General features: G+C 34.4%; 1 protein-coding gene across 9 annotated transcripts in view; it reads left to right on the forward strand.

Annotated features, from left to right (window-relative positions):
- The window catches only part of Hrb27C (Heterogeneous nuclear ribonucleoprotein at 27C), a 127352-nt gene that overhangs the window by 88799 nt on the left and 10983 nt on the right, over nt 1–27570 (forward strand). For 7 of the 9 annotated variants that reach the window (XM_069823809.1, XM_069823815.1, XM_069823810.1 and 4 more), the window contains 3 exons: nt 6469–6591; nt 16432–16574; nt 24422–24512. In XM_069823809.1, coding sequence (XP_069679910.1) covers nt 6469–6591; nt 16432–16574; nt 24422–24512 — 357 coding nt within the window. Of the gene's footprint in view, nt 1–6468; nt 6592–16431; nt 16575–21216; nt 21479–24421; nt 24513–27570 lie in introns of those variants that run through there. The other 2 variants (XM_069823817.1, XM_069823816.1) reach the window with 2 other exon arrangements.

Consider the following 27570-nt stretch of genomic DNA (forward strand, 5'->3'; position numbering starts at 1 on the left):
ACTTCCTTGGTCCTTATAAACCTGTTGTTGACAACCAGAATTAAATTAGCGAACTTCTGATTTACTATCTAGCATATTAAACACAACACTATGGAGGAATATTATGAGACTGTAGTATGGACTTGTACAAATATTTTATGGTACGGATTATCCGATTTTTTCGATTAACTGTCCAGTCCACCCCCTTCATTATCACGGATAATAGAGGTTCTACCACAGTCTAATATATATACAGTCACAAAGCTCAATACATAGTAAATACTGTATGCATCCATAGATAGTTGCTAACCACTAGGATCACTACTATCGCCTCATTAAAGACAATGCGAAATAGTACCTGCACAGTACCCTCATAAACTCAAGCTTCGTGACTGTATATGCTAGACTGTGGTTCTACTGTATTTGTACCAATGATACACACATTATTTTATTATGACATCGCGAAAATTAGGCAACTTATTCAACATTAAAAAATAAAAATAAAATTGTACGCGAAATTTTAAGGAAATTATCAATAGAAAATCAAAACTCGAGTGGGATTTAGTTAAGTGTAAAGATTAGAAGAAATAAAGTACTCTAGAATATTAATCGACTTAATAAAATTCTATTTCACTAATTTTACCTTTACAAAACATTTGAACAGAGCCACCATATTCAGTTAACTCTCTGTACGATAAACAAATGACGATTGCAGTGCATGTTTTATAGTACTGTAAAGAATTTGCAGTTTGAAATGTTGGCAAAGAAAGAAAGGAATGGTAGGGAGGTGATAAAAACAGAAGAAGGTATATAAAGATTAGAAGAAATTAAGTACTCTAATACAATAAAGTAGATATTAATTGACTTTCCCCTCAAATGCAGGATCCTTTACAAGTTCTCGAATTTGTGGCCTGACAAAAATACCTTCCTTAACTTTGGCATCACTTAATTTCGGAAATTTCTCAATGTACTTAAAGGCCTGTCCTTCTTGATTCATACTTTTGACAAAATTTTTCATCAAACCCAGCTTAATATGCAAGGGTGGAAGAAGAACATCTTTTGGGTCCACATGAGGCTCGGCAACGACATTTTTCTCGCTAGGATTAAGATTTCTTGCAGGCCATTCTGTTTGAATATAATGTGATTTCCTATCCCTGCTGCCTCACCTACATAAAAAGCAGCAATTTTTGTGTACCCCAGTTGCATTCCTAAGAGTACAGCAATGACTTTTAGATCACCACAGATTTTCCACTTTTGTTCATGATATTTTATTGAGTCAAAGAGGGCTGTCATATTTGCATAAGTCTCCTTCATGTGAACTGCATGACCAACAGGAATAGAAGGAAGAGAGTTGCCATTGTGAAGTAATACAGCTTTCAAACTAGGCTTGAAGGAGTCTATGAATAGCTTCCATTCAGTTGGATCATGGTTCAAATTCAAACATTTCATCAAGCCATTAATGTTGCAGCAAACAACAAGATTGTTTTTCTTCTCAAAAAAGGGAAGCAGATCCCTGTGACGTCTGTAGTGTGAGACCCTGACATAACGCTCGAGAAGATTCCATTGCTGTAGTCTAGACTCTAGAATTTCTGCCTTCTCCTTTGACAGGTCAAGGTCTCTAATGAGATCACTCAATTCTGCATGACTCAGTCTGTGCGGTTTATCATCTTTTTCCTCAAAATCAGGGTCATGGAATGTGGAAGGCTTGTTTGGTTCTTCTTGTTCCACACTACCTTCACTTTCTACTTCAAGCACACAATTTTCGGGTGGAGTAGGAACCGGTAAACTATCTGAATGTGGAATAGGTTGAATAGCAGATCGAAAATTCGGGTATTGAACTGTTCTTTTCTTCATAGACAATCCTGCCTTTATAGGTGGAGTCAAGCAGAAATAGCAGTCATCTGTATGGTTTCTAGGCTCCTGCCAAACCATAGGTACAGCAAAAGCCATAGATCGTTCCTAATTTTTCAGCCATTCTCGCAGTGTAACTGAACAAGAGTTGCAACATGTATGTGGAGCCCATGACATCCTGGTCCCCTACCTTCATACCGAAATAATCCTGATAGGCAGTCTTCACAAGAGGCATCAGATTGCGTTTCTGTGACGAAAATGTTATTTCACCACAAATGTAACAAACATTATTCACTATATTTACACATTTCGGTGGCATTTTTACAAATTTTACACTTTAAAAGCACTTCCAAACCAGAAATCCTGCATTAATTACAGCAGAAACAATATGAAATTCAGTCACAGCAACAATATCTATGTTTATAACTTACAAACAGTTGAAGAATATTTGTTTTTTGTTTTTGACAGGTGTGCCAACTCCCAAAACAAAATTCCCCAAACTGAAAAATGTTGACTCGTAAAAAATGAAAATGTCACTTTTTCTCCAAAGCAAGAGCTAATCTGTCATTTTATGGTGACTTTTGAATTCAGCAGGTGGAAATACATAAGAATTAGCTATTTTTGAGCCCGAAACATTTTCATTGTTTGGCAGTGTTATCAGTTGCCGAATTCAGTAATAAGTATGTACATTTGATTTGCCATATACAGTTCGAAGATGGCTATTAATTACATTGCGGAAGACCTCTTAATTTTTTCGAGATCCTTGTCTGTTGCTGCTTCTGTGTCCAGTTGTGGAGTATTGCAGGTTCTTATTCAAAGCAAAACTCTGGATACATCATAAGAGATTGCATCATTCACAGGAAAGTATTTGCATAAAAGTATTTTGAGTCTTCAACAGAATCTGGTCTTAGAATGTGAAAGCTCGGGCAGTGAAAGTAAGGTTAAAAAAAGTGAGGATGAGAGAGCCAAATACACATTTTTAATGCACCACTGCACCTAGCAATGGCTCTTTCCATACATTTGAATTACGGCAGAAAATGTACACTTTTCTTGCAAAGAAAAAGCACGATTATGCTAAACACTTCTTAGAAGCAAATTTTTTTGGTAACAATGGCATAATTTTGTGATATCTTTGAAAAGTTGAATACTTTGAATATCTCTCCTTCTGGGAAGCAACATGCACATACTTTGATGGTCGAGCAGATTTACCTTCCAGAAAAAAGTTGCAACTATGGAGAAGAAAAATGAAGACAGTAGCAATGATTATGTCCCCTTGTTGCAACAGTTTGTGATGTCCTATGAAGTTTATTTTTCTTGCACCATAAAATCTGTTTTTGAAGAGCACTGGTTCGAAAAATACTTTAAAAAGATAAGATCGACAGATTCACTTGGATTAACATTTGTAGATGGTAAAATGTACATACATTAAGACCCAGTGCAGTTTTTGTTTATAGACATGTGAAATGTATTTGTGCATAATTTCAGCTCGGTAAAATTAAAACTTATCCAAGAACTTTAGACTAGTAAATGGAAGGTAATAATGATAATGGCTTAAGAACCAGTAAACCCACATAGTCCAAATTTGTTACAGCATGTTCTGATTAGTGCATAAATAAATGGTAAAAATTCCATAATAACTTTAAAACTGTAGGGATTTAAGAATTCAGTCATGACTACCTTACCCAGAGTCAAATCTGTAATAGGTCCACTTTAGCTAGGATCGAGTCTATTATAATACTGTCTGTATCTCTATTCTGAAACAGCATGATAATGCAATTCATATGGTTAGTCCGTAATTATAGTGGCCTTTTTTGGTACCAATAGTTGAGAATGCCACAAAATATACTAGAGTAGATGTGTCTGGGAGAGTTTTTGTCTGGTTAACAAGACTCCAAAACCTGATAGTAGAGGCCTGATCTGTATGGACTGAAGCATGCAATTATTAAACTGCACATTAATGTGTAAGTGGCAGATAAGACTGTGAACAATATGAAAACAAGCTACTGACAATATCATGTTATCAGGCCACCAGCGTGGCTCAGTTGGTTAAGGCGCTTGCCTTGCCAATGTGAAATTGCGTTCGGGTGCGGATTCGATCCCTGCTTGGTACCATCTCGCTATCACCAATCACATCAATGCTAAATAACCTAGTAGCTGATATAGTGTTGTTAAATAACCAACTTAAAAAAATCATGTTATCAGTCTTAACAGTCACTTATACAGATCAGCTTGTGGTTTATTAGGTTCATGCTCCAGTCCCTGTGTATTATTAGATTTGGAAATCTTACAAACCAGGCCTAAAAACCCTTCCAAATAGATATCACATTCACTTTATACTAGGTCAGCAGTCCGAGGACCTCCAGGCCAGGGTTTTGCAAGTGATTTGAAAGGGGTCCACTGAACCAAGGTGTGTTATCAAATGGCATTTTAACTAAGCCTAACAAACTTCGGTACATCGTAATAATGTAAGCCTAACAAACTTCATCATGTTTTGTGATTTTATGAGCTTGCTGGAATATTTTTTGTTTATCTCAGAGTTTAAGAGGAATGAGCTCGCCTGAGGGATTTATGGTTTGCAAGTCTTGCGTACTTATCCAATATTTTTAGTTTCTTAAATTCTAATCTTCAGGATCCAACATTAATTCTGTTCACTGTTTAGGATAGAGCAACAGTAGAGATGTTAAACTTGTTTTCTCGCTGAGTTATCAACCGAGAATTCAATTTGATTTGCTTCCCACTCTTAGTGATTTTCCAACAACACATTATGAAGAACTCTCATCCGATATCTCTGGATGTATAAAAAATAATTTCCTTTATTGACATTAAAATTAAGGGAATAATATCCTTTCTGCAGTGGCAAAAACAATTCTATGGTGAAAAATAGTATGCCTGTTAAAAAGAAAAAAAAAATGTTAGAATTATCTTAATTCAAGTTCAAAAATCGTGTTTCCTTCAACATTTCTGTTGCAATCTCGGTTGCATGCACCACCCATATACAGCAATGTTTCCCAATTCTATACAACACTTAATGCCATTTACATTAGAACTTAATGTTGAGGTAGACTTACGACGTAGATTATCTACAATTGAGCCAGACTTAGCAAAGCAACATATACTATTCAACTGACAAGCTTATGGTACGAATCTAAAAAACTGGTTTGATTTTTTACAGCAAAGACTTGATATAACGTAAAATAACTTTATATATTTTCAGATTACATATATTCAGAAGCCAAAAATTAAGATTAATATCTCTGTCAATTTATTAAGGATGTAAATAGCTATAGTAGCCCTTTTTAAACCTCACTGACTGTTTAATTTGCCACATTATGCAAAGATTTAATGAGTCGAAAATGATTGTCAGTCTAAATTATACGAAACATTTTGTGGGTCCACCAAAATGAATATGAGCTGCAAGGATCCATGACATTCAAAAGGTTGGGAAACGCTGTACTAGGTGGCATTCTTAGCTTTTACAGCTTAATCAGCTGTCAAGTGATAAGGAAGTAATAATTGATCTACTAATGAAACTTGCATTCTTACAGTAGGGGCTACAACGATTATATTAATCATTAATGTAATATGTTACCAGTAAGTCAACTTGCAATTGGGTGTGCCTTTTCTCTTTTTACCTTAGCTTTAGAGACGAGAGTTGTGGCATGGACAGACAGTACACGAGGAAAGTATTCACATTGCAGAATACTCTGTTTTATACAAAAAGGATCATATCCATTTTTTGTTTCTATTTCTTGTATGAAGCCAGTAAGTAGTCTTGCAAAATGGTAAATAAAATGAGGAAGACATGTCTGCAGACTGTCACTGTTTGGCAGTTTTATATAAAGTACCCTTTTCTGTTTGTAAATATCCTTGCATTTTATTTATCAGGATCTATAAAATGATTGCCTGTACAATCTAGGTTCACAAGTATGCAGAAAACTATTCAGTATTCATAGGAGCCATTCATAACCTTTCTTAATTCAGCCTGAAACTAAGGGAAAGAGATTTGCCAGGGACTAAATAATGCTATCGTATTGCTCACATTGTAAATTATTTGTGCTGCAGTTCTGTGTATCTTTGCAATGTCTCTTAATATAATCAAAGCACCATTTGCATGGATTTGTAATGTTGTAAGCAGACCTTTTAGAGTTACAGGAGAAACAGAATACTTTCTGTTCGTAGGATATTCCAAGTAAATCAATCATCTGTTGTAACAGAAATTACACTGTAGATTTCAATAAACAAAATCTCCTGAAATTTTTTGTCATTGAACTCCTTGAAAGGATCACTTCTCTCTGCTACTGTAACACAATGTTCGTCATACAAAAAGCAGTGAAATTCAGTAATTCTCCTTTGAAAATGTGAGCTGCGAATCCGGCTGCCACTTTGCTATATTAATCATTGCTTATCTCCCTTAACTCAAATTATGGTTAGTTAATCATGACTGACCTGTTGAGTCCTAACCGAGATTGATGCACAGTAAAACTTTGAGCATGGGTTAAGGGGCAACTTCAATGGGTGTTTACACTAACTGAGGTTAATAAACTTGCTACATTAGTCTTGTTGGCCCTAAAAGTAATTTTTCTGATTTTGGGCAAATTGAAAGACTATACAGTCCTCCTTTTTCTGGTATGATTTCAGGCCCCCCACAAGCAGGTCCACAGTCAGGGTATGGGGGGAACTGGAATTGGAATATGCCTCAGAATGGTCCCCCAGCACCAGGGGGCCCACCCGGACCTTCTCAAGGCCCTCCTGGTCCTCAGGGTGAGTAGGCAGTTCATTGTATGGTGTTTCTTTGTTAGGTTTCTGATAAGTAAAGTTTGTGTAGTTGGTAGTTAGTTTTCACAATTTGTAATAGTTTCTTTGTAACTGAATAGAATCTGCATGTTCCATGCTTGTTGATGTAGCATTATCCTTGCACAACTCTTCGCTCTTCTACGATTCTCAGTGTGTTGCCCATGAACATCTAAAAGATGCATTGAATCTGGATGTAAGTTCTTGCTTTCATATTTTATCCACATTGAATAGTGTGTGTTTAGATTGTTTTTATAATGCAGTAAAATTAGGCAGTTGTGATATTAATTGTTCTATTTATAGTGTGTACCGCTTCAGTTTTAGTCTTGTAATAATGGAGTTTGAGATTTTCTGGTCTGCTTATGTGTCTCGTAAGTGCCATATATTAACTTCCTAATACTTAACGACCGTTGGCTGTGATAGTATTATTTTAGTTTTAGTATTTTTGTTACATTTTTTAGTAACCTACATTCACAGTTAGAGTAAGAATGATGTAATGCAAATGAATGAAGCTCTGCTGGCAATGGAAGAAAAGTGAATTTCTTCATTATGGTTTCGTAAAGTACTATGATGCATAAATGGTCCGAAATTTTGACGGAAATGCATATTCTTGGCATCTGTAACATTGAGGAGGTAATTTTTTTCAAGGAAATGTGCATGCGAAATGTCTTCATTTCTAAACAAGTGATCTTCATTGAAAGGAAATGTATATAAATGGCCTAAAGGTGTGTACTTGGTAGAACTACACATTGTTAGCAGCCAACATTTTCAGACAGTAGCATTTGACATGCTATAGTTATATTCCGTATAGTCTACTCTCTAGAACTTTGGGGTAATTTTATTTATATTTATTATGAACACAATTTGCCATGGATATATGCATGGAAAACATATATTTACTCGAATATAGTACGCACCTCAATTTTTGTTATCCTAAAATACAGAGAGAGAAAAATACTGGCGAATATAACATGTATTTGGGTTAAAAACATTCTAGATTAAATTTATATTATCAAGGCAGGTTATTAAGTACCCTTACCTCTAGATATAAATCACATTCAACCTCACTTGCAATATCAGAACTGGAACTTCCAGTCAACAGGTTTGGGTTGATTTCAGAAGATGGATTGACAATTGACTGATGTCATGCCACCCTTTCATCAGTAATTGTAGGAAAATTGTTCTGGCTTATTTAAAGATGCACGATTGTTAAAAGTTGTATACATAAATCTCAATAAAAGAAAAGTGTAAGTCAATACTATGGTTAAAATAATATACATATTAATAATGATTGTCAAAAATGGTATGGAATTACGAATTAAAAGTGCGCAAAAGGCGCAGAAACACGAACCTTAATGGTCATTTCTGTTGCAGTTTTGCAGGGAGTAATAGAGTAATTAAAATTTGTTCAAGGCTGGGTGTTTGCATGCGAATATAATATGCCATTGAGTATAATACACAATCCAGTTTTCAAGACAACATTTTATAAAAAAAAAAGGGGGTGCATATTATCGCGTAAATATGGTAGTTTCATTATTTCAAACACATTTGTTGTTGTTTTCTAATGCCAGGCGTTTGACAATAAAGTCATTTGACCTCTTGCACTCCAATATTTTTCAAAGATATTATCATGACCAGCCACTGAAGCACAGATTTTGAGGTGTTCCGAATCCATTTCTTGGTTTGAGTTGCACAATGGGCAGTTAGGGGACTGATATATTCCAATTCTATGCAGGTGTTTGGCCAAACAATCATGGCCTGTTGCCAATCTAAATGCAGCTACAGACTATTTTCGTGGTAAATCGGGAATTAACAACAAACACATTTGTTTGAAGGACTTAAATAGGGCTGATTCTTTTTTTTCCCCATGAAGTAAGAAATAGGCTGCTACCTCATATCAAAAAATTTATAGGCTTACTACCTCATATCAAAAAATGCCTATGTGCATATTTCAAGAGCACAGACAATTATTGTACTTGAATAACTTCGCATACATTATATACAAATAGAGATATTTGAAGAATGGTATGATCTTTAGATCTGTGAGATCGCCCTTGCTAACCATATGCTTTTATTGTGACAGCTATCTAACCGTGAAACGATTTCCCAGTACTTTCTATTTACGCAATTCATTCGAATAATTAATATAATAATGAACTACGTGCAATTAATATTGTGCTCTTGATTAATTATATTTTATTTTCATCCATGTTTCTTAGAAAATAATGGTTTTTATGTTTTTGTGAAGTTTTGTTAGTATTATGTTATGGGTTTTTTCACTAAGAATTTCACTTATATAAATTAACTTTAAGCACAATATATAAATTAGTATTTACTGGTTTAGGGACATTGATAATACTGATCACTTTAGATTAGCACGAATGTTAGTTCGACATTTGAAGTCTATCTTTTGAAAACAGAGATAAATTGTGGGGAAATTGAAAGTATTTAAATACGGTAGAACTCCTTTTTAACGAATCTCTGAAGGATTACTTTTATTTTTCTTAAATAGAGGCTTTCCTTAACAGGGGCTGTCCATAAAATGGGAAGGAAAGGCTAAAATAATTAATACTAACATGTTTGTTATATATCAAACATTATAATCAATTATACCTACAATTATTACTTACAATACTGTACATATCATAATATTTTCTAACTCTTCAAATGGTGAGGCACGAATGTTTTTCTATTTGGTTAAACCTGAACCACACTGAACTAGGCAGTGAAAATTTCTTTTTTCTTCTTCATTATTCCCGATAATGAAGTAATTGACAAACCATGCTTTTTTTGCCATATTAATCTCAACATCCCTTACTTTCAGTCAGATTAATTTCTTCCATTCAGTCGCTGTTCTAATGATACATTAAAAAAAAAAAAAAAAAACTCTGAAACAGGATCCATGCAACTCGCGAGAACAAAGAGAGCAAAGCAATCACACTATAAAAGCAATGCAAAGCAAGACCATAAATAATAATGCTGCTGCGTGGTGCTGCATTACTATTGATTGAGATGTGATTATTGAAAGTCATGTCGGTATTTTGGGCTTCATTATCACAGAATCCACTTGAGAAATATTCCTTAAAAGCGGGAGTTAATTACATTATTCTTATGGTAATTTGGGACATAACAGATTATTTTTTAAAAATGAGAACGTTAAAACAGGTTTTGTTGTACTATGGAATTTTATTTTTGATGAAGACTTAAGGGTGGACGCAATAATTAAATTGGCATAAAATTTTTAGGTACAGTATAAAAAAAAACCTGGATCAATTGGGGCTGAATGTTGTTCGGATTAAAAAAAGTCCGCATTAATAGGAATAAAATAATAAAGAACAGTTTTGTGAATAAAAATAGTATAGTGCGATAGTGTGAGTACAATATACCTTTGTTGATGATATGGCAAGTCATTTAATTTCTAAATTTACTACTTGTCTCGGAGTACAATAAGTTCAAAATTTTTTTTGTACAAAATGTTATTTCTTCAGAGTGTCTGTCTGGTTTAAGAAGTATCTGGTTTAATGGAGTCCAGGATAAAGTGGTTTTACTTATTAATGTTTGCAAAGAAAATTAGGAAAATACGGACAAACTTGCTTCATGGTTGGTAAATTCTGGAAAATCAGAGTTCTCTATGGTATGTAGCTGATTTTATTCTTTCCATTGCTTTATTCACTTTGAAAATCGTGTAATTTTTTTGTATAATATTTATGTGGAAGATAATGTAATTGAAATTCTAATTTCATTTTTCCTCCTTACATTGTTCATCTCTTAGGATTTCATTTAGAAAGAAGTTTGTTTGATCCATTATGTTCTTTTAACATTCCACATCAGATGAAAATAGTTTGACATTCTTTATTAGCACTACAGACTTCTTTAGTGTGCTGTTTTAATTAGCAACTTCAAAATTTGCGTTTGAAGCAAGATTGTATTCAATCCCTTATTTTTATTGTAGCGGTTGACTGTTTTAATGTCTAAAAGACATGTTGAGAATTTGGTGAATACTTATGTAAGAATACCGTATTTTCTCGAATAAGCAGCAGACTCTCCACTTTTGAAGGGGGTAAGGGCAAGAATAGAACTTTCAACAAATGTATTCACTACAAATTAAAACAAACAAAATACAGTTCAATTAACAATAAATAAATAAATGTTATCCTGGAACAGAAATGTTTTAAACCCATCCTATGCGAATGCACTGTACGCATGTCAGTTGTCTTTTTAATTGCATTTACACAATATCCTGCAATGTTAATAGCACGCATCATGATTTCCATGTTCCCCATATCTCTGATAATGTAAGCTTTTCACTGCAATCACAATCTTATACCTTTAATGGTACTCATTTTCATAATTGAAAATATAAGATGCATAAACTATACATATATCATACTTGAATTTGATTTTGAAACATGTATTGCTAATCCAAATGTCATTTCACAATGTTAACAATTGAAATACCCATGTGGTAATATAATGGCATGTACTACCACCTTAGGAGTTGCGTGGGAGGAAAATTGGGCATCGTTGCTGATTTCATTTCGAATAAGTCGCACACCCGTATTTTTTACTTGTATATTTCGGGAAAGAAGTGCATGGAGTATTCGAGAAAATATGGTACTTCTTTTGGGTCATAAAATGGAAATTCATGAATAGCGGATAGAATGCAGAAAGATGGTGTGTCTTGAGAGTATAATTCGACATTAATTTAAAATTGTCATTACATGTCGTTGACATGGTATGTGTGTTAGTAAGTATTTCTTTGTGTTCTACAACCAAAGATTCCAAGAATGGATTTGATATGTATATTAAATAGCATTAAAAGAACTTGATACATTGATAATATAGAGAGGTTTAATACCAGGGTAAATTAAAAGTTGATAAAAATTCCTGTAAAATATTTACTTAATACTGAGTTAAAACCTGTTATCTAATTTTACAAAATTGCTTATTTTTGTACATGATAATATCCTTGCATATCTGTTTCATAAGAATTAATGTAGCATTTTTTTTTGAGTTAGAAGTTTTGAATTCGTAGTACTGTATTACATTAGAGGTATTCTCTTTGAGTTCATTTATACAGAGTGTTCTAGGAAGAATATAAAATATTTCAGGGTAATGTAGTTCATGCGAAAATTGATTTAACGCTATATATCTATGCCCAAAGTCTAAAGGCCCATTTACAATGAAAATTAGACATAACTGTAACATAAACACAGAAGTTTGCGCCCAGGCTACCAAATGGGATCATTCACAATGATTCACATAAGCATTGACATAAACATTACCGTAAGACGTTAACATGAAAGTTTGCAAACTCCAAACTTTCATGCTTATGCTTACGTGATTTGCAAACAGAACACAATCGTGGAGCGCTGAAGTATACGACAGAATATGAGGAAATGGCGTTCGTGGAGCGCTGAAGTATACAACAGAATATGAGGAAATGGCGTCGTTACGTTTCCATGGTTACCAAGTATGTTTGCTGTTATGTTTATGTTCCCATCGTGAATGATGGTATGACTTCTTGATTTTACCATAACGTCTATATTCTTAAGTTAACTCTTATGTTAGGTTTCATTTTCATTGCGAATGAGCCTTAACAGTAGGGAAGATATTGATGGGAAAAATAGTGGAACATCTTGTAGGTCTGTGTACTAAAATCGATGTGCTACGTCAGATATTTACACATAGTGCTGTCTGGACACAACAGCACAGCCTGTGTAAATTGCAACTTATCATACCAGTATTGTACTTTACTGTACTGTTACCTGGTATCAAAATTGTGGAAAAATGTAACTACTGCAGTACTCTTGCTACTCTCATGCAGACTGTAGTAATGAAATTTGTAAGCATTCTGTTTATTCATTTTATTTTGTTTCTGTGCTTATCTAGTAAAAAGAAAAGTAACTGTATCCTTTAGAATTAGGCTTTCAGTTACTCCATTATGGCATGGAATACCCAAAAGTCTAATTTTATTTTGACCACAGGACACTATCTTAGGTCTCGTTAGTGAAATATATTTCTTCCAGACAAGGATCTGTAGGCAAGCGATGCAGCCTTAGTTTTAATGTGCAACTTCCTTGTATTGGCATGATTATTGAAGTCCTTACGACTGCTCTTCAAGCACATGATTCACTGTTTGGTGCCATTATATCGATTTGGCTATGTTATCCAGTTCTGATAAAGTCCGCACGCACATAGAAACACTCCTCCGTCTCCCTGTTAAAATGCCGCTTCCTCAGATTGATGGCATCTATTTGCAATTCACATGCTAGGATTCTACTTCATCCTTTGACCTGAAGATCTTGGAAGATCCCTGAAATTTGTGCAGGGGCTCGTTTCACAGTGTTAGCAAATTACAAGTTAACAATTTATAAATCACAAGTGAAAGATTACAAAATGCTCTATACTGTGTTTCACAATGTAAACTTATTAATTTGTAAAGTTTAACAAACTTTACAAAATCAGCTAAAGAAATTAAAGTATCTAGATTTTGCTATATTGGCGACAGTGGAGTCTCGTGTGATGTGATTGGTCGAGTATACCAATGCGTTGATTGGTCTACAACTTATATGACTGTAGGCAGTGCCAAATTCAGTCGAACACTCCGTAAATAACAGATTTGATCCACGTACAAACATGCACTTGATAGAACGATTGTCTTGTCTGTGCGTCAAAACAGCTTCATTTTGTGTTGGTCAATCAATATTTTTTTAGGATATTAATGTTACATACACAACTCCACAAACATTAAGCAACCCAGCAACAACATAAAAATTCTGTGTTCCAGTAAGTACATACGTGCATTTGGTAATTAATAACATCCCTCATATTTAAAACTGTGTATAGCATCACTTCTGTGGACACTTCTGCAGACTGAAGCTTAGAAATTCCGTGCATATCTGCTACTATATGGAACTGACAACGATATACAGTTGTTGCTTTGAGGTTTAGGGTACCACTTTTCCCTGTTGGATGTGATGTCACATACCTGGTAGGAGACATTCCATCGGAACGAATCTAATTCCAAGCTTTCATTAAATTGATACAATGATACGAATGTGTTATTAAGTCGTGGCTGGAAAATTTTACAGCTACCTTTTCTTTTATTATGCTTACATACAGTATATCCGTATGAGTCACTAGAACTATTAAATAACATCACAACTTTAGTCTAATTCGTAATAGCATCCAATTACTCAAAAATTAATTTAATAAATTAATTTTTAATTTGTTGCTATATTAAACTTTACACATCTCAGAACTATTGTAGAAAATGTGCTAGCTTTACAAGTAAAGTTTACACATTTGTAAAATTACCCCTTGATTGTGAAACAAAACATTTGTAAAGTGCTCAAAATTTCGTTTGTAAAGATTTGATTTCTTTTGTAAAGTTCTACATTACAAACTAAGATTGTGAAATAGAAATTTACGAACAAAGTTTACAATTTACAATGATAGTTAATTGGGCCCCAGATTTCTCATATGACACCTGTTGGCAAATCCCAGAACCACATCTACCACGATCTCCTGCTTGATGTGAAATTATTAAAGATGATACATGAAGTTGAAGTTAATGAAAACAAAATGAGGCTGAGGTCTAGTGCCGAAAGTTACCGAGCAATTCTGCTTCAAGTGGTTGAGGGAAACCCTCGGAAAAAACCCAACCAAGTGACTTGTCCCAACCAGAATTTGAACCTGGGCGCACTCATTTCACAGTCAGGCAACTGTTACTCCGCAGCGGTGTATATGTTATATGTTTCACTTATGTCCTCTTTTAGTTTAGCTCTGAAGTTTCTTGGTGGGTAGTTAAACATATATTATTAATTTATTGTATGTGTAACCAATTCGTAGGACGTATATGAGCTATTCCATCTCAAATCGACGGAAATATAGAGAAAATTGACCTTACAATTTCTAAATACAATAAAACTTTTTTTGTACGTAGAGAACTGTGATACAATGCTTTGTGCAAAGTTTGAGGTATCAGAACTTCACAGTGTTTAAATTGTTGTTGTTGTTTGTTGTTTTCTAATGCCAGGCGTTTGACAATAAAGTCATTTGACCTCTTGCACTCCAATATTTTTCAAAGATATTATCATGGCCATCCACTGAAGCACAGATTTTGAGGTGTTCCGAATCCATTTCTTGGTTTGAGTTGCACAATGGGCAGTTAGGGGACTGATATATTCCAATTCTATGCAGGTGTTTGGCCAAACAATCATGGCCTGTTGTCAATCTAAATGCAGCTACAGACGATTTTCGTGGTAAATCGGGAATTAACTGGATTTTGATGCAGAGAGTTCCATTTTTTCCCTTGAAATTATGTTATCAAATTTTGTTTGTTGAAGTCGAAGTATGTAGATTTAATAAATCTTTTCACAGTGTAATACGTAGATATAGTAACAGGTCTGTAAGTAGCAGTGCTGTCCTTCTTTGCTAAAGCATCCACATTCTCGTTTCCCAGGATTTCACAATGGGATGGTATCCATTGGAATACAATTCTTTTATTGAGTGATATTAATTTGAGAGAGCATTTTAGTTATTTCTGCTGTTTGAGATGAAGGTCTGTGTTTAGAGACTATTGATAGAATAGCTGCTTTGGAGTCTTTTAGTGTTTAAATTAAAAATATTTAAATTTATCGTATTTTCATAAAATTTTCAACTTTAAACTGTTGTAGCTCCGAAACCCTTTCATCCAATGATCAAAATCATGGTTTATTTTGATGCTGAGAAATTAAAGTTTATATTGACATATAAACAGATTTTCTTACTTTTTATGGAAATGGAGAAATTTAGATTTTTCCTCATTAAGACGCCTTTGCCAAGGAAAAAATATTTTTAAAATATAAAGTTAGATTCTGCATTGAAAGTACAAATAAACACATTTTTTACTGATGGCACGTTGATAAGAAAGAATTGAAAATATCAAATAAAGAAAATAAATAGTACGCGCATGAACTAACCAGCTGACTGTGAGGTGGGAGCTTGCCGAGGTAAGCAAGGCCAGGAGACATAAACACGTGATGTGTCGTCTAGCATTCATCGCTGTGCTAGCTTTATCACAGGTTTTCATGAACAGGAGTATAATGACGCCAAACGCTCTCTTATCTTCAGCTCTCGGCTAGTGCGTGCGGTACTGTGCCATTCAAGTCTAGGCGTGTGAAAATAATCTATTTAATACCCTCGAAACTTATTGCCGTACCACTAACCAAACAATGCCGAATCCCTCTTAATAATGCAAGGTTTTTTTTCTCAATATTTTTTTTACATTTTTACAAATTGTCAAAAAGCCTAAAAGTAAGTAAAATAAGATTATCTGTCTCTCTGAATACAATAAAAATAAGGATTACTTCTTAACATAACCTATCAAATGTCAGCTTCAAAATGAGCTCTCGTCCAATGTTCTGCAGTAAATGGTTCCAGAGTTCTGAGCGCTGAAAGAGGCTTGTTTTTATAAAATACGCTAAATTTGTCGCTTAATAATACGAAAACCGTTTGACTTTCGATAGTATATTTTTGAAAATGCCCTATCCTCAGCACCTTGTATAAATAGGGAAAAAATTAGGGTATAAAAAAAGCGAGGTTTTTTTTACTGATCGATTTCATATGGAATAGCCCATATACAAAATGTACATTTGAATTCCAAGCAAGAATGAAATGTGTAAAGATGTGTATACATTGTAAATACACTGTTGTTTTTTAATTGTCGAGGTATTTGTTACAAGACTTGTGAAGTAAGAAGTTTTTGTAATTTAGGTTGTTATCTAAAGAATGGAGTTACATTAGGTGCCTTTTTTATTCTTACAGGAGACATGTATTCTCGTGGATCAGCACCTGGACCAGCTGCATCTGCACCTGCTGGCCCTGCAGCACCTGGGGGTTCGGCTGCAGGCCAACAAAAATCTGGTGGTGAATATGGAGGTGGCTATAGCAGTTACAGTGGCTACCAGGTGAATATATTTCCATAGATATTATAATATGTTCTCTCGAACCTTTACTGTTCAATTTCGAATTCAGTGGCTGGTTCATTTGCAGAGTAGAGTGAATTCCTGTAGGCTAGCTGATTCGACTTGTCTCATAACTAGAGATATGAAAATATCGCAATTGCTATAAATGCATTAAAAATAAGGAACATACTTTTCTCTCATTTTTTCAGTTTTCTTTACATTTCATCACCATTGCACCTTCGAATCCAGCTTCATTATTGCGAGTTAATGCTATAAATGGATATTACTGCAAAAAATTGTATTTTCAGTGAAATACGAGTGATTTCAAAGAGTGCATGTACTTTTTTAAATTTCAATCTGAATAAATTCTTCAGCTCTTGTTTCATTCTTCAGGAAATGTTTCATGTAGGTACTGACTTCTCAACTCTGCTGCAAGTACTGTCATATTATCGACCTCTTACAGTTTCTAATCAGTGAGAGGTTGGGGAGGGTGGAGGGGAGGTGAGTGAGTGATTTCAATGAAACATTAGATCCCCAAAGTTTGAAATACTATGGTATTGATATTTTACAGAACATGAGGGAAATGGTAACAGTGCTGTTTTGTTCCAAAGGCTTTTTTTTTATTTATAATTTTTTTTTGTCTGGATCGTCAAGTATAGTATCCATTGTTGCTCTCGGAAGATTTTAGTAATTTTAAATTTATCTCAGCTTGTGATTATAGCTCTTTGTTTGTTTGTTCTGTGAAGTTTAAATTAACTGTGGTTGAGTCACTCTGTTATGAGGACTGTAAGCCCAAAAGAATGAATGTTATAAATTGTGAAGTGTGTGTTTTTTCGTCTAGTGGGTAACCCTTAACTTGCATCATATCATTGACATTGTAATTTAGTGATGCATACTACTTCTTAGTTCATTTACTTAATAGTTTGGTTTTCGGAGTAGTGATAGAACGTACAGCAACTTTTGCACAGATATATGGAAAACTGTTTTGTTTGGCAGAAAAAGTCATCCATCATTCATGATTGTAAGTGAAAATACCAGTTATGTGGTGGGATGTTTATTTTCTAAGTGATATTTAGAGCCCGGATGTTAGGCAAAATGCCTTTTTTTAAACTGAGTGTATGTATGAAAGACCTATGAGAGATAAACACGTTTTCACACATTTGGGGACGATAGGCCCAATTTTTATTTTGTCTTTTTTGCCTATTTTAGCTCCTGTTGTCTATTTTAATGTTAAATGCCTTTTTAGCCTTTTTACGTCGTTATTGTACATTTTCTACATTTTTAATGCATTTAAATTAAACCGCACATAAATTATATAAAAAAAAAACAAAAAAGAACGGTTGTACAGATTAAAAATATATATTCACAGCACACAAATATTTGCTGATAATCTTATTCTCCAGCAATACATAATATCGTCCCTCCTCTGGCAAACTAGCGAAACTGACAAATTAGCGACCCTGCAATTAAGGTATATTTTGTACTATTAAATAGTACAATATAGACCTTAAGTGCAGGGTCGCTTATTTGTCACTTTTGCTAGTTTGCCAGAGGAGGGACGATATATTTCCAAGAGGTCGTACACTTTTATCCCCTACCAATTCCATCTTTTATGTCACTTAACAGAGATGTTTGAACAGTATAATTCTCAGTGCTCAGGTCACTTCGGGGTTTAGCAGCAAAAGAAAGGGGATGAGGGAAGTATGAAAAGCAAGTATCCAGGTCCTGTTACTGTTGTCGCTTGTACGCACAAGTCACGCGTACTTAGAAATCTCTAATCCCTTCTCACACCCCTCTTTTCGAGACAATACACAGTCGGTTTTTCCCGATCTCTGAAAGGAAGTAGAGAGAGTCCTTCTGAAATAAGTTGTTTTAAGTTTGCTCCAATCACTTGAGTAGAAGTAGAAAGATCTTTTTCCACCATGAAAAACGTTCTCTCTGACAGGCGGCTCACTATGACAGTTGACAACTTAAAAAAGCATCTTGTTGTGACATGTAACCAAGGAAAGTGAGTACCGTATGGGATAGTTTATTAAGTATTTGTCTATTTTTTTTTTGTCTATGTTTCCATGAATAATGTCTATTACACTGCCTATTTTTACTATATTTAGTGCCTATATGCCTGCCTATTTAAACCAAAATAAATGCCTAAACATCTGGGCTCTAGTGATATTACTTGTAGACTACATTAGATGAGATAAGGATCACTATTAATTATCAGTATGGCCGATCTAAGTCAACTTCATTGAGTGTATAGTTCTGTTCCATATGATTGAATTATTACTTCTAAAGCACAACATTTTTGTTGAAGATGGTCGCATATAGCAAAATCAGAAGAAATGCATTTGATTTCATTGAATTGGAGGTAAACCAAATCAGCCAAAACGAAGTGGGTGAAAAGGGGTAAATTCATTAAAGAATGAATAAAATGTCAAGTAGTCTGTTGTAATCTTCATTGCATACATGTCAACGAATACACATGTCTGATGTTCTTCCTAATGAAAGGACAGAGAACCTCTTTATGACGCTTAGAATGCGACGTTAATTAGTTCCTTTTTCTGAAACTACAACCTGGTATTTATTTTCGAAGTCTTAATGGGAAATTTGCTGTTCTTCTAAACACAGGAAGAAAATATGATTCATGAAGCAGTTGAAAAACTAATAAATGCTGTCGAGAAAGATTGTGATTTGTAGGCAGTGTTTATAACTGACTGTAGGCAAGGAGGCATGATAACATAAGTAGATTGTGTAATTTATCTATGGTTATGTCACCACTCAGAACACTAATCAAGGGGTTACCATATTCTGAAATCCCAAAATGCAGACACCTCCTCCCCAGTGGCACCAACCAACTTGTTCTGACTGCTGAATGAAAGAAACTATATTATTATCCAATAGACAGTATATTTATTTAGTTCTTATACATTTTAATTCAATCAGTTGAGAGGCCTTTACAATAACTTAAAAAAATTCGGGAGTGCAATCCATAGATTTGTAACTGCTGTGGTGTATCACATTATGGAAGGCAAGAGTGTACTTATATTATCTTCCATTTGGCAATTGGGCTTTACAAAAAAATTGTCACATTTCTTGAACACGCATCCCTAACACACTTCATATGTTACTCTGTCTTAATGTGGAGTTCGAAGTCACTGGCGCCATGATTTGCAATTGGAAAAGAGATCCCTTGGCAGCAAGTCATACACTCTGGTTCCCATTGTATTCTTCTGGGACGAAAACATGGATATTTTTCTCGGAGTTTACCTGTAAATGTGCATGATGAGAAATATTCTTAAACAAAAACAAGATAAAATATGTTTTATTGATCTTAACAAAAAACTTAACATATAAAATTAAAACGTTATTTTCGTATTGCATGTTTTAATAATTATTAAAATATTACTTCAATTTACATAATTAGACAATTTACAAAGAGAAGAGTACATAATTTAATAAGATGCATCTGGATGAATACTAGTACTTCGAAACCAGTTACATTTAATAAGATGCATCTAGATGAATAATAGGTTAAATTTAATAAGATGCATCTAGATGAATAATAGGTTAAATTTAATAAGATGCATCTAGATGAATAATGGTACTTCGAAACCAGTTCCAAACACGCTAGCAACACACACAACAGCAAACATAGAGTACTATCGTCTATGACTAACCTCATAGCTCGATTGTAAGCGATATATATCCATACTCTTTCTAGTTTTATAGATCAATTGTAAGAGATATATCTCAGTACTGGATTCATTTTCCCAGAATGGCCAACATCTGTATTCCAAATTGAACACTATATGTTATCAATAGAGAAAAATAATTTCGGAACTCAGAAATTGTGGACTACAAGGGGGAATCGTAAAACTGTATGCTGATGGTTACTTTAAGACTTAAAACACGAATGTATGTTAACCCTGACTAACTATAAGACAGAGATGTGAATGGTGATCGTTGGTCATTCAGTTTCTGTTGCTCTTTGCTGCTTATACTGTATTAGAGTGCATTATCAGTGTTTGTGCTGTGTTAAATTGTGTGTTATTGATGTCCTGTGAAATATACACAGTAATAGTGTAGGCTATATTGGCTGAGCCAATTGCCAGTATTTCAGGGCTCAATCATCATAAGGGAAAATTCTCTAGAAACAGTCAATTACCTGATGTGGAAGCTTCATAATGTAAGTACATTCTTGTAAAAATCCCGCAGGCATTCGATGCTTGTTAGGTTATTAGTTTAAACTAAATATTTGTCATGTCACATCATCTGTCATTGCTCTACACATGGATGCATACCTCATTTTCCAGAACAAATGTGGGACCAATTAGCAGTTGGGGCACGGAAGGATTTTGTGTTATGTTGACATGTTGTGGTCTCCTATATGGAATGAGGATGTGTTAAAACTACTCTTGCTTCATCTTCAGGAATAATATTTGTTCATAAGTAATTTCATTAGAAATCCAGCATTTATAGGTACCGTTTTTGTAGCAAAGAAGTAGAAATTTGTTTATTACATACCCTCTTACAGAACTAATTGTAACTTCTTTTGTATGGTTCTATGTTTAAAGCATTGACCTACTGCCACGCACATCACATGACAAAGTAGTCATCCTGTTCTTAATTGTCTGTTATATTTCCACAGTAGAGACATCAGAGAGAAGGTCAAGTTGCTCAGTCCTAGAAGAATAAGAATCATGGCCACTCAAGGAAACTGAAGAGTGTTTTTTATCTATGGATTATTTAAGCAATTTATGCACGTTGCAATGTGGTGTTTGAATTTTGTGTCGAATGTTTTGGCAATATGAGGGTTATTCAATAAGTGAAGACAATTGTAATACAATGGCAATGGTTTATCATAAATTTATAAAACATATCATTTTTAATATAAGTTATTTTTAACAGTATGCACGTGTTCTATGTTTTCCTGAGGCACCTTATCCATGCAGCATGGAATTCTTTCCTTTGACTTCAGTCATTATTGACCTGTGAACTTGTCCTATGCAGAGTACCTCTCAGTGAACCACAAAGATTGAAATTATGAAGTGGAATGTCTGGACTGTAGAATAGATGAGGCATCATTTTCCACTGCATTTCAGTTATTGGTTACTATAATTTATTTGCGAAAGCATACTGTGGTTCTGTTGTCCCGGATATATTTTTTTCACAACTGCATATCTCCCAAATAATGACTATAGCGGTAAATATTACAATAATGGCAGTTAGAGTGGGAGCTGCAGCTAATTTACTCTTGTCATTAGGTTAGTCATATTTTATTAGTTTCACACATGGTTTATGCTTTGTTTTTCCTGAAACAAAACACAACTTCTAACCTAAGAAAAACTAGTAACAGAAAGTGAAAATACCACAAGAATGTAGAATTTATCGAGATATCAAACTGAATATGAAAGAACATGACCGCACCTTTCTTATAGATTTTAGTTCAGCTTTAAAATTATGTCTTGTCAATCAGCACATTCTCATGTATAGAGTGTACAATTTGGCCTCAAAGGAAAAGAAAATAAACATAAAACTTTCATAGAAGCTGTAAAAAGAGTACTTTAGGAATAATAAACATCAAAATTCTAGAATCACAATGGCTGCAATGGGTTCTGAAATGATAAAGAGGAGGAGTTAAGTGCAGTTGAAACTTGAGCATTAGAACAAAACACAAATAGTATTATTTCTTATGACAAAGAAATGAATGAATTACAAGACATAGAATATGGACTAGTAAGATAACCTGTCATCAAGTTGTATTATTTTATTGATTCGAAAGTTGCAATGCTAGCAGTAACGAAAACAGCAAAACAACAGTTCAATAAAAGTAAATGACAGAGAAATTAATTCACTTAAGTGTATTAGTGCTCACAAATCATTCAGGAAATGTTTGTACAAACTATCTGGCCTGAAAGAAAATGTGCGACAAAGAAATTAATGAGTAATGAAAAGTCTTTTCTCTCCAATGCCACCAGTTCGTCATTTGACATTTCTGGTCTCTCTTGGCAATGGCTTATTTGTAACCCACTTCTGAGATTGGGGCACCTGGAAGGTGAAGTTACGCTGCCCCGATGATATGATACCTAATTTCCAGACCATGGACGAACACAGGAACATTCCGCTTTAAGGAAAAAAGTCCTGTGTTGTAACCGGGAATCGAACTCAGGACCTCATGAACTGCAGTCGGAAGCTCTGACCACTAACTCATGAGGCTGGTCGAGCAATGAAAAGTGTAATTTTAGAAAGATAGAAACAAAAGAATAGAAAAGCATAGCATACAGCCTCCGAAAAACTTATGAATATATAGCATTCAGAATAAAATCAAGAGAAGACTGATAGTTCAGTACTTCTTCAGGAAATCCGTACAAAAGATTAACTCAGTGCACTGTTTGATATTTACTTTTAATACGATAATGTGTTAAACAAAAAGTACAGTGGTCAGGCTTTGAAAGCTGCACCAGTTCAAGACAAACGAGAGAATATCTTAATATCAACAATTTGGGTTGTGCAGCTTTTATACAGACTTGTTGATGATAGTTTCTTCTATCAGGTAGTGATAAGTAGAGCCCAGAAGTTCTGGCATTTATTTTGACTAAAATAGCTAGGCAAACACACATAATATTCAGGAAATAGTCTGTACGAGTAAACTAATAAAAATAGGCATTTAAAAATTACGAAAATACACAGTAAAATCATCAAAATAGTAATTTAATACAGGTTATTTATATTAAAGAAACCTGTGTATAACATTTCAGTAGGCCTACTTACCCTTACTTTACTTGGTTACATGCCATAAAATGGTTTTTTCTAGTTCTCAACTGTCATAGTCTCCTGCCAGGGTGAATGTTTGTCATCATCGAAAAAGATCGTTCTACTTCCACTGAAGTGATTGGAGCATATTTAAAACATGCTGTTGTAGATGGACTCATCAGCAACAATAGCACAAACTATTGTGCCAATCCTGCTAATTGCTTTCAATATGATTCAACCTGTCAGAGAATTTATTCCTTTTCCCTCTCTTCTCCGTTTTCTTGGGATCTGTAGAACCTGAATCTCTCAGACGAGACAGACCAACTGCCTTGGGATGTGAGATAGAAGCCATTCCACTGTAGTTGAAGCATGGTCTAGTTACATGGGCAGCAGCACATGGAAATCTTACGGGATAGACGCATTTTCGTCCACAGCGCATTCAAGGTCATGCTTCAACCAATGTAGAACGGTTTCTACAACAGCAGTAGCTGATCCCATCAACTCTCCCGGCAGACTGTTCAGCCTAGGACTGGTTTGTAGCCATGCAGCCACAAATAATTTTATTTATGTGGAGTGAGATTCTCAATAGAGATTCACATTATGCAAAAATATCGTTTAAATTTTGTAACAGGTGCTTCATTTATAAAATAAAAAATAGTTTTCATTTATGTTCTTAATGTATTTGGAACTCGTACAGTTGTTTTCCTTATACTGATTTTTTAGTAATATATATATATAATCTAACAAAAAACTGGCCCTACTGTCCCAAAATATGTGGAAACATGTTTTTCTCTATAAATTATTTTGTATATCTACCCGGTTAAAAAAGACATTTTGCTAATTTCTGGGCTTGAGTTATGTTAGAATTGTAGAGGAATAAACGCGTAATTTAATGTAAAAACTTAGTTTAATTAAAACTGTTATTGTGTTTACTATCTCTGAGTGTAGAGACATCATGTTGTGTGTTTTGTTGTATATTCTTATCCCTATCTGGGTGACCCCCTACAACATGAAATCGACAGGATTGAAGTTTTGTTCTGAAATAGACCTTTCGACACTTTAGTATTGTGTCAGAATTTGAGTGCGTTATTTATTTTCAGGATTCATCAAGCTATGGTGGAGGAAGGAGTTATGCAGGGGATGGTACCAGTCAGACGGGGGGCGGTTACTCCGGCCATCCCCCTGTTCCAGGTGGGCCAAAGCCATTTGACTTTAAAGAGTGGCCATCATCGTGACAGACTGGCCTGAAATTTGTGATGACATCTTATGGTATGGCCATAGGTGCTGACTTAATAGGTTGTAACCTGGGGTGGGAGGGGGGAGTGAACTTCAAACCTAACTACTGTGTATAATTTCTAGCATAATATACTTCAGGTTGTCATTTTTTAAAGGGTATGTTGTACAGCATTAGTAAGTAACGTACATGAAAAGTATTGTATTGATTTCTGTATTGGATATCATACAGGCACATATGTTGAATGAATGGGATTTTTTATGCCATATGTATTTTAAAGGTCTGAATTCCTAATTAATACAACTGGAATAAATGGACATTAATGCACTGTTACTGAAGTTTGAAAGTCAGCGCCTATGGATTTAGTTAGGGTTGTTTAATTATAAATTGAAGGTAGAGAATGGCTAGATTATTTCAAAAGAGATCATTAGGAAAATCATGGCTTTGCTTACTTTTAATCTTGACTGATGTAAATAAGTAGGTAATTTTTAAAGTGAAGGTTATTATTAATTATTGGTTACTTCGACTTGTCCCCTCTTTAGTATTATTATTACTATAACTACTAGCGTGTATGAGTGAGACAGTGTTGAGGTGAATTAGTGAACATATTGACCATATCTCGGTCAAAGGTTGTTTTTTTAACCACTTTAATGTAACTGCTTAGCAGTGGTCAATGAGTGAACTAAAATTTTTCTCACTGTTTTATAAGAAACCACTTTAGTACGAAATCGTAAGCAAGGCTGAATTTGCATGCCCAGTATAAGCGGTTACGTCAGAGCTTTTCAACTGCTTATGTACGTAATGTATGTTGCTACTTGGCATTTAACTTTACGCACATTGTTTCATTTATTTTAATTAATTTTTTTTTGTAAAATTTGTATTGTATTAAAATTCAGAATCTTTTCTCTGTAGAGCTTTTGAAGAAGTAAATAGCTGAAGTACTAAAAATAGAATTTGTGCTTTTCATTTTTCCACCCATTGTCTTTGCATGATTTCAGGCAGCTTTGTAAATATTCTGAAACCGACATTGCGAGTACATTAGGCCCCTGAAATTTTAGTTTTGTAGGTTTGTAATCAGTGCATTGGAGTGGACAAGTTCAAGTAACTGGATTATAATAACAGTCGCACCAAAGATTATTTGAAAACTTTGTCGAATGTTGGCAGTTGTCGGCTCACAAATTTGCTTGGCCAGTCTGCTCATTGTGGTTCCACATTTTTTTTAAACTTAGATTGTTTTTAGGCTCAAATTTCGAATACATTTTTGGAAGTCAAGTGAATTAGGTGGTAATTTTGAAACCATTGGTAAATGAATGGGGCCTAAAATTGTACTTGCAGTGTGAGATGTTTTAGGTAGCCACATATGCAATACCATGTATATTCTTGAGTACATGGTCACTTCAGTTGCCCAAGGAGATTTCACTAATTTCCTAGTAAACAAGCTTCACAGTTTCATATATATTCGAGCCTGCACACTTGCAGTGTGTAGTGTTTCTAGCTTGGCCACCAGTTTAACTGGAAGTGATGTTTCAAAGGTTGAGGTAATAACAATACTTGGGCATCAATGCATCTGTGAGGTAATTTTTTTCCATAACCCACCCCTATATATAACCAAATGCCACAATGATCCTTCAACCTTGGCGAGACATGGGCATCCATGAAAATAGAACAACTCTGAGAAATACCTAGGTAGATTGCACGAGTTCTCAGAGTATGTAGAATAATGGAAAGACAAGTCCTTTTCATGCATTTGAGACTGACTGTTACTCTGTTTCAGTATGTTATACATGGATGCCCATGTCTTAATGTACAGTGTTACAGAATTAAAAAAAAATTGTGCTATGCTTGAAAATGTATTCTCTGTCGAACTTCTTGAATATTTAATTTTAATCACTAACATTCCTAGCTATGTTCTTCATTCGCATTATGTGGATTTTATTCTGTGATATATTTTTATGGTGATGATGTTGGTAGTTCCCAACTATTGAGATATCAAAAATATTGTCTATTTTGTTAAATAAGACTGAGATACTTATTAGTGTACGGATTAGTTATTGGTAAAAAAACACCGACGAAAAAATGGGGCATTCTGTTGAATAAAAAGTGCCTTGTTTCAAAATTATGGTAAATTCACAAACCGTGTTTCAAAATTATGATCACTTTTATATGATTAGTATTAAGTAATAATGAGACAATGACTTGGTGCATATACTTCTCTGAGAAACTCTCAAAGTTTTATTGCCATACATGAACATAAGAATCAAATTTTTTAAATATCTTCCAGCATATCTATATATGGATGCAATCGCAGCAGTGTTTCAATGTTTTACTTCTTCAAGATCTTGGGATTGAGGTGGGACATACAACTGCTTCTAGGCCAAGGGCAATAGGTCAGGTCAGTGGCGCTAGTACATCCTATCCGACTATCCAATGATATGGTAAATAGTCAATTCATATGTCTACAAAACAACCTTTGTGTCCTTGTTACTGAGTTTGTTTTCTCAAGTTGCAGAACACAGAACGATTTTATGTTGATGGAGTTGCCATTTCTCAACAATGTCTGTCTCCCTTGGTAACAGAAATAGTATGTTTTCTGAAATTTAGGACTAGAAAGTTCAACTACCAAATTGCTTGTACCCATGTTAATTTTTCGTAATATTTAGTAGCACTTTCATATGATTATCATTTTGAATTTCTGTGTATTTATATAGCAGTCCTCATACTGAAAGGAGCTGCAGCAAGAAATGAATTTGAAAGTTAAAGTAACGTTTACTACAAGTTATCCCTAAAAAATAAATATGATAGTTAACTAGTCAAAACAATGAATTGTAAACTTTTCATTATTTGCAACTGACTTTCGTGTTTCATGCTAAAATTACTAGTCTTGTACAGAGGTAATTTTATGTCATTACATGTACTGAAGACTAGATGATTTTAGTAACACCTGAACTTGCTTCCAACGACTTTTCTAATAGAAGTAAGTTATAATTAAACTACATAATGAGGCTAGTGTGGGGA

This window comes from Periplaneta americana, chromosome 4 (genome assembly GCF_040183065.1).
Source record: "Periplaneta americana isolate PAMFEO1 chromosome 4, P.americana_PAMFEO1_priV1, whole genome shotgun sequence".
NCBI lineage: Eukaryota > Metazoa > Arthropoda > Insecta > Blattodea > Blattidae > Periplaneta > Periplaneta americana.